Source organism: Ruditapes philippinarum, unplaced genomic scaffold (genome assembly GCF_026571515.1).
Source record: "Ruditapes philippinarum isolate M1 unplaced genomic scaffold, ASM2657151v2 ctg738_1_1_1_1, whole genome shotgun sequence".
Classification (NCBI taxonomy): Eukaryota; Metazoa; Mollusca; class Bivalvia; order Venerida; family Veneridae; genus Ruditapes; species Ruditapes philippinarum.
The window spans coordinates 582,972-591,682 of NW_026863645.1; the positions used below are offsets into that span (position 1 = coordinate 582,972).

The 8,711-nt window shown below is 33.8% G+C and overlaps 1 protein-coding gene across 1 annotated transcript; it reads left to right on the plus strand.

Annotated features, from left to right (window-relative positions):
- Positions 1 to 224: 224 nt before the first annotated feature.
- LOC132722790 (uncharacterized) lies at positions 225 to 3,315 on the plus strand. Its single transcript, XM_060707353.1, has 4 exons — positions 225 to 364; positions 1,615 to 1,726; positions 2,483 to 2,587; positions 3,069 to 3,315. Exons 1-4 carry the CDS (start codon positions 317 to 319, stop codon positions 3,185 to 3,187), a joined length of 384 nt encoding a protein of 127 aa, XP_060563336.1. The 5' UTR covers positions 225 to 316; the 3' UTR covers positions 3,188 to 3,315.
- The last annotated feature ends 5,396 nt before the right edge of the window (positions 3,316 to 8,711 follow it).

Consider the following 8,711-nt stretch of genomic DNA (forward strand, 5'->3'; position numbering starts at 1 on the left):
GCGGAAGATTATCCCTTAAGTGCAACCTTGGCAATTTGGTAGCGTGAAACACTTTCACATAATGCCATGCTTTAACTTTTTATTTATATATTTATGTTTTTACAATGCCAGTTTATCTAAAGTTAACATATAGATAATAATTTTGATAAAATATCCTAAAATACTTCATATCGTTTAAAACGACAAGTTTTAAAATATCTAATTTCAAAACCCTCAAAATGGCCTCACATAGCTGCTTAACTTGCAAGTAAATTTTGTTATAAATATACCACAGTAGTTGTAATCTGTCATATTGAACAGGGACATTCGTGACAAAATGACTGTCAAAGCTTTAGTATTGGTGTTAGTTATTGGAATATGTTCGGTAAGTATTTTCACATTTCATTTATATATTGATAGAATTAGAAGTACTAGTACCATTTTTGAGACTCCGAAAAATGGTATTACACGGCTATGGTTTTTTGACGCAACGTAATTCACGTAACACAAAAGATTGCGTTACACTATTAGCGCGTCAAAGAGAAATGATTCTTTTTTTTACTGCAAACTGTTCTTATGTATGTGATAGATATGACATTGTATAAGTGTAGGTGCATTTCGGTATTTATTTAAATATAGGATTGCATAATAAAAATTTATTCAACTCCTTCAATAAATTCAGCATTGAACCTACACTAATTCAATATCCTATATACGTGCTCATGTCAAATTCACATGAAATTAAAATTCTAACTCGTCACAAATGCACAGTTTTCACATATTTCTTTTATCATTTAACTCATTTTCTACTTGAATTTTCATTTTGTGCTTAAAAAGTTATAAACTTTCTGTAACGCCCATTGCATTTTAACACTATAAAGGCATTTTATTGTTGAATTCTAGGAGACACCATTAATTTTTACAATCAGAAAAACGTATTAATACGTCTGATTAAAAGAAACGCAAAGCTTCTGTTAAATGTCGTGTGGCTGGTCACAGTACTTTATAAAATTTCATTCCATTTTTATTCCGTTTCAAAACGCGTATGACAAAAATGTTTAGGGAATTTGATTGTTTTGAATATTTGCACATGTGATTAACAGACATTTACTCCGGTATATGATGACAGGAAAATGGCATTGCGAGGATTTCACTTTGTCCTGACAGTCGGGGATCTTCTTGTTTCTTTTGTATAATCATGGCGAAGGAAAAAATCCCGATAAAGTACATGATCATCGAATAAAAGACTTGACAATATGCCTTAACAGTAGCTTTACAAAGGCAAACTAGTACGAAAAGGAATCACCATAAGGGTCCATCGGGAATTCTTTTGCGTGTCAAAGATTTTATGGTCGCACAGAAAGTTGTTGCCGTAGCCTAAAATACCCGCTTATGACTACAAGAAGGCATAAGATTGTTTCACGATTGTCGTCATGTTTTTACGATTGTAGGCGAATCCGAAGTTGTCCATAATCGCTTGCCAATAGACTGTCAACTTCAGGACAGTAAGACGTCTGTATTACAGACAGACGTACGAACAAGTACGAAGACAGCGCCTTCTTCTCGGTGATACTTCTAGGAAAAAATTGTGATTCATATACACTTTATATGATTTTATTATATGATTATTTTCAGGCCTGTGACATCTCGAAAGACTGTAACGATTATGAAGGCAGAAGTTTGTGTTACGAGAAGGATTGCAGACGAGATGTTCCGTGTAATAAAGATAACGATTGTTTCTTCTATGGTGAATTTGATTTGCTTTTTTTATAATAAACTTACCCAGTTTTGAATCCGAAGTTGACCATTATCGCTTGCCAATGGACATTTACTTGAGACCGTAGACGATTTAGGTCCTACATGTGGAACTAGATATTCATTAATAATAATACGGTTCCGTAGCCCGTACTTCAGTTCCATTTTGTCCGTAGTCACTATTTCTATTTCCTTATGTTCCCACTTTGGTTTCCCGGGCATAGCCTGTACTTCCATTACGTACATACATATATATACCGGATAGCAATCACTTTAAATGCAAGAAATTGTTTTCAACGGCTGGTTATTGTCAATTTTCCAAGAAGCCTACACAATATTATTGTGGTTTGCATTAGTGTTAACTATTTTAAAGGAACGATCATTTTCATACAAAGATTGATAAACATACAAATCTAGTAACTTCTCTTGAAAAACAAAATCTCTAGTCGGCTTTTATTATATCTTTTTTGTCCAGGTTATCATCCGCGGCCAACTTTATTAATGAGCCGCGTCATGACAAAACCAACCTTATGGGTTTGCGACCAGCATCCGCGCAGTCTGATCAGGATCCATGCTGTTCGCTTACAAACCCTATTACAAGTAGAGAAACTGATAGCGAACAGCATGGATCCTGATCAGACTGCGCGGATGCGCAGGCTGGTCTGGATCCATGCTGGTCGCAAACCCATTATGTTGGTTTTGTCATGACGTGGCTCATTTATTTCTGATTATTGTTATTGTTATTCAGGAGCATCAGACGTGAGTCAAGGGTTCCCGCATCCGAAATGTTTCTTGAACCCTAAGGTCCGTAGTGCCCCGGGATACGGTGTGTGTATGGAAAGTGAACTGGCCGGTAAGTTGGTTTTCATCGGACAATCATACGAATAAGAATTCTGTATCAGTCATACTCTCGTATTCTTGAGTCTGGGTTAAACATTTTATTATTCATTATTCTATACCGTTTGTGTAATTCAATGTTCAATGTAACAGACAAAATAACTATGGACATCAAATTCTGTGCTTATGGATGTCAAAGCTAAGATAATCAAAATTGAATATTTTATCATTCATTATGCATTATGTGTTAATATACTCGTTGAAGTGTTGAAATTTTTAACATAAAACATTAACATTAAAATACTGGATTGAATAGCGTTCATGGATACCACCTCTAGATGAGCCATTATCGTCGCGTGGCTGAATGAGTCTAGGTTACGTGTAGATAATGGCATTTATCGAATCATCAGTGCAATCTATCCCCAAACTACTCTGTTGAATTAACGAAACGATCTCATTTCAACTTTATATCATCTCCTGTCATTATTGTTTTACAGATGGCCTTGAACGTCTACCTGGTGATGACGTCATCGATATAAGACCTCTAGAGGAGAAATTTGACACGTTACGTGATGCTCTCAAAACACCTTTTCATAGGCTTATTAAAAAGAAATAAACAGTTTGAAAATAAAGTAATGGATTAACAAAACAAACAGGTCATCTTTCTTTCCCTATATATGTGCTACAGGTTGTATTTTATTTGACTCATACAAGATTACGTACACATAAAATTAGCCACAATTCTGGTTTTGTTTGTTTGTTTGTTTGTTTTGGGTTTAACGTCACATCGACACAGTATAGGTCATATTGCGACTTTCCAGCTTTACTGGTGGAGGAAGACCTCAGGTGCCCTTCCGTGCATTATTTCAGGCACAAACTGGCATCTGAATAGAACCACCGACGTTCCGTAAGCTAGCTGGATAAATTCCTCACATGAAAGAATCCAAAGTCCCTGTCGAACCCATAGCGGTGAGGGGGCAAGTTGTTTGAAGTCAACGACCTTAACCACTCGGCCACGGACGCCCCCCCCCCCCCACAATTCTTGTAGTTTTATCCGTTGTCGCTTTTGTTACATAGATTCGAACAGTCTTTGTGTTTTCTTTATGCACGTCTTTATCAATTAATGTAAAAAATAATAATTTAATAACAGGCAATTAATACTAATCCGGAGAAGTTAGCTACAAACTAACGTTAGTACATTACTATTGAATAATATGGATCTTATCTTCAATATGGCAGTCTAAGAATATAATTTATGTACGTTTTACAATATTGTACATCATGTCCGGATATGATGCTAGGAACGCTAAGAGATTACTTTCCTAATTATGTCTCATGATAAAGTGCATCAGTGTAGTACTTCCAACCAGTGATTAGCCAGGTATTCCTTCTCTTAGCGAAGTAAATAGAGATGTATCATAGTTTGGGGACCTTTATGTTGAAAATGTGTCCGAGTTAAATCGTATACATTATACATGCACTGTGCGTTAACTGGAGTGCATGTATTAGTTACCCGCACTCCAGAGCATGCCTATTGATTGGCTCATTTTTGCTGGGGTTTACATATTGTGACGGCAGAGAAAGGGAAAGCGACAGAAATATCATATTCAGATGCTCGTACATTGGTTACTTTTCTCCGGAGTTTCATATTGTGACAACAAGGAATGTGTTTTTATGTTTGACTATGATACAAAAGAGAAAGAACATCAATACACTTGGCAATCTGATTAATACGGGGGGGGGGGTGTCTACGCCCCCTCGTACAAATCAATCAGATAGCCTCGTGTTTCGATGCTCTTTCTATTACTTATATGTTTGGTATCACCATCATTATTGTGCACTTCAAACATGTATAATGAACTAAATAAGCCAAATGAAAGCTAATTTACCAATGTATTCCATGAACATGTGAAAGAAAGCGGATAGATAGAGGTTAAAATGTCAAAGTAATAATACCACATCTCAAAGTACAGACCATGCTGCGCCTTCATCACATCTCACTAGGAACTTCAAAATATAAAGGTCCACCATGTCCCAGAAATACTTTTATTTCTAATTCCCAAAAGCTTCACATTTTGGTATACCGTTACAGTTTCCAAAATGTTACTTTACCAAACCATACATTGCTTTTGTGCCTTTCTGGCAATTAGTACAGTTACATCGGTGCAAGTTGAAAATTTGGAAAAACCTGAAAACCTTTATTCATAACCATAAAATAAAATAATAGTAAAACATGATGAAATTTGTCTCGAAAAACTTGAGCTTCAGGGATATGACTAAAAACTTGCACCCATGCAGTTACGATGATTCATTATTTTGTATCACTATGGATGTCACAATACAATCTTGCTTCCATTTCACTGCTTCATGACGAATAATTTCACAGTAAGTGCTATTTTCTTCAGGGGATAAGCATCTGACTTGATCTCAAACCAATTCAAAAGTTTTAAACTCTCAAATATCTTCCTTTGTAAAGAAAGATTTATTCGTTTTTGAGGCACAATCTGCCTTCAAATAAACCCATCTTCGATTGACAGAGCATGAACCTATAAATACTATGTATATGAAGTTAAATTGCGCCGCGCCATAAAAAACCAACATAATGGGTTTGCGACCAGCATGGATCCAGACCAGCCTGCGCATCCACAGTCTGATCAGGATCCATGCTGTTCGCTTACACACCCTATAACAAGTAAAGAAACTGATAGCGAACAGCATGGATCCTGATCAGACTGCACGGATGCGCAGGCTGGTCTGGATCCGTGCTGGTAGCAAACCCATTATGTTGGTTTTGTCGTGACGCGGCTCAATTATAGATCTTCAAACTGGATAATCTGTCCATTATTTCAACAGACAGAGGAAAACTGACAATGCAATGTGTCATAGAAAACAAAACAATCAGATCATTTTGAAATGATTTTTGAAGAAGTCCCCAAAAACAATTTTTGGCGACCTCTTCTTATTTTATTCATTCCTTTTTTTATAACACAATTTTTTCATTGCTTTATTCATTTGTAGTTCGGCATGTCTAAAATCCATGCATTAATTGACACAAGTTTTGGACATTTTAGTCAACTACATTTATCTTCAAAAAAATACATTGTTGTTCTGAACAGTTTCAGAAGGAAAACAAAATGAAAGACTTAACATATTTCTAAAAATATCATAGATCAAGGTAAATAAAGCTAAAATGCATACAAAAGATATTTAAAATTTACTGTTTAAAACGTTTGCAGAAAACTTGACCTGTCAAAATATAGATTTCCTTAATTATTATTAAATAAAATCAAAATGTTGTGGTTTTTCCACCAGAGGTCCTGAAATTTGTTAATATGCAGTGGTCTGAAATTTCAAAAATATTTTACTAAGAAGATATTTTTTTTCTTACTACATGTACTTTTCCTTGAAATTCACCTTAGCACGTTGAATTATTTTGAATGAACTTTAGAAAATACGCAATTTTGAGCAATATTTAACCTTGTTTTTCTCTTTTAAAAATGAACATAGCAAAAAAATATCAACAATACATAAATGATAGGTGTGATTATAAGGTTGACAATCTACCTTGATAAAGTTTATAATAACCTAATATAATCACAGGTTAGTACTTTACTTATCCTTAGTAGCGCCTATTTTCTAGTTATTGTTAAAAACCCTTTAGCAATGCAGCATGGCATATCTATTAACTGGCGATTTAATAAGACACAACTCTAATATCTAATTCATTAAGAACATCATAGCCTTCTAAAAGCAAAAAAATCTTGTTAAAATATAACAAGTACTATTATTTAAACCAGTCTAAAAACTCTAGCATTTGATTGGCTAATTCTGATACTGACCAATAGCAATTGAGAATTCTATATTTTTATTCCCTTTTAAGATTTTAATTTCAGTTTTTTTTTATACTAATTAATTATGACACCATTTTTTTATAGCCAAAAATAAAATCCTAAAACCCAGATTCCCTTAGAGCTTCACTAAAATGACTCAATCACAAAAAACCTATTAATTCTAAGGAATTTTTACAAACATACAAGAACTGCAGAACATACTGCCATAAGCATCACATTATTAGACTTGTCACTTGTGGCATCATGGAGAAATCCCACCGACTTTAAAGTTTATCAAGGTATCACATTAGTTATTTTGAGAAAAGAAATCAGTAAAACTCATAAATAAATAAATCCATCTTTTCCCAATGCTTTTACTTTTAACCCATAAAACCTGAAGACAAAATGCTTCATCAACATTGACTGAATATTGATGGCTGTTAAAATTTACAAAAGCTCACAGCTTCCTAGCAAAAACACAAATTTCATATGAACACTCTTAACATACTCAGTTATTCCTCATTTCATGCTCTTTCTTTTAACCCTAAAGCTGCTGGAACAGAAATTATACCCTGCATCGTACTGGTGCCTAGATTTAAACGTAATGCTAAAGTAGTGTCCATTAAAAGGACATTAATAATGCAACACAAACAGCTTTATAGTAGCAGTGCTGAAACCTGCAAATAATGCAGTAAGTAAGTTGTTTATTATCTGGAAGAGATCTAGATCTCTGTATATCACTTGCTCCATTCATGTGACTCACTATCCTGACAACATTTTCTTAATCTGACAATTAGTGTATGGCCTATTGTCTTCATTCAAATTATATAAAAGTAATCATACACCTGACAAAAGAATCTTAACTTATCTTTTGACTCGATTTTTTAATAAGCAAAGTTGATTTTTGCTTGAAACCACTTTAATAGTGTTGCAATCTATAAATATAAGAGTAAAATATACATTTCATTTCTTTATTGTGTTGTATTTAAAGTTATACAATTATACACTAATTCCATCATTATGTAACTTTATACATATGAAAGTAAACACATGTCACTGCCAAACAATTTTAAGTCCTTTTTTCTTATTAGCCAATGTCACTACTTTAACAATGATAAGTACTTTTTACCTACCTACACCCCCTCCCCACTACACCTGTTCAAAATATCAAATTTATATTTTGTAATTTAAGGCAAAAGAAAAAAATAATCAAATCTTTAGTAATTTTCATCAAAAGAATAATTGAAAAATTTCTTCTTAATTTAACAAGCTTGATTTTTATTTAAACCATTTGATTTGCACTGCCTCAGGTATCCAACCTAAAAAACAGGCATACATACATATTTATGTTAACACACTTCATCATTCAAGAAATAAATACAATGCAAAATGCTTTTTTAAAAATCATGATAATAACAAATTTATTAATGGCCTTCCTAACTTGATAATACCCGTCTATTAGAGACTATTTGATTTTTTTAATTAATTAATTTTAAACAAATCACAGTCACAAGGTATAAATAAATATGTAGCTAGGCATCAATATCACATTGTTTTCAATTGTCATTTGTAACCCAAGAAATATATGAGCCGTGTCATGACGAAACCAACATAATGCGTTTGCGACCAGCATGGATCCAGACCAGCCTGCGCATCCACGCAGTCTGATCAGGATCCATGCTGTTCGCTATCAGTTTCTCTACTTGTTATAGGGTTTGTGGATCCTGATCAGACTGCGCTGATGCGAAGGCTGGTCTGGATCCATGCTGGTCGCAAACCCATTATGTTGGTTTTGTCGCGACATGGCTCATATCACTTGATAAATTCCTGAACCCTTATGGTAATAGCTGTTGAGAAGAGCCCACCATACAAAAAACAACAGTTTTTAATTATTTATTCTTTCTTTTCTTTCAAAATCATGTAATTAATGTAAAATGATACTAGATAACTTTCAACACTAACTGGGAAAGACAAATTTCTCCTCTCAACTTAAAAGACCATGCAGATGTTTGAAAATAGAAATATATAAATACACTTTAAAAAAATGAATCTTTAAACTTTAATTAATTCCCATAGGTGTTTCATTTTTATACACAAATGAGAAATGAAAACATGTAAATTGTCCCTACTATTTATAAATACTCATGTACATAAAAAAAATAATGTTCAATTGCTTTGAATATCAGGGATTTGGATGTAAAGCATAACAGAACTGTACTTGCAACAATTTTTTTTTTACATTGCACTAAAACACTGTCTTTTCCAACGCAAATTTAGACAATCTTTCAATAGTGTTTGACAAACTGACAA

Bases quoted from the DNA above. Each gene is read 5' to 3' on its own strand.
- LOC132722790 (XM_060707353.1), top strand. From the start codon at position 317: ATGACTGTCAAAGCTTTAGTATTGGTGTTAGTTATTGGAATATGTTCG. The intron at 365-1,614 runs GTAAGTATTTTC...GATTATTTTCAG, and splicing joins TAGTTATTGGAATATGTTCG to GCCTGTGACATCTCGAAAGA. The intron at 1,727-2,482 runs GTGAATTTGATT...ATTGTTATTCAG, and splicing joins TAACGATTGTTTCTTCTATG to GAGCATCAGACGTGAGTCAA.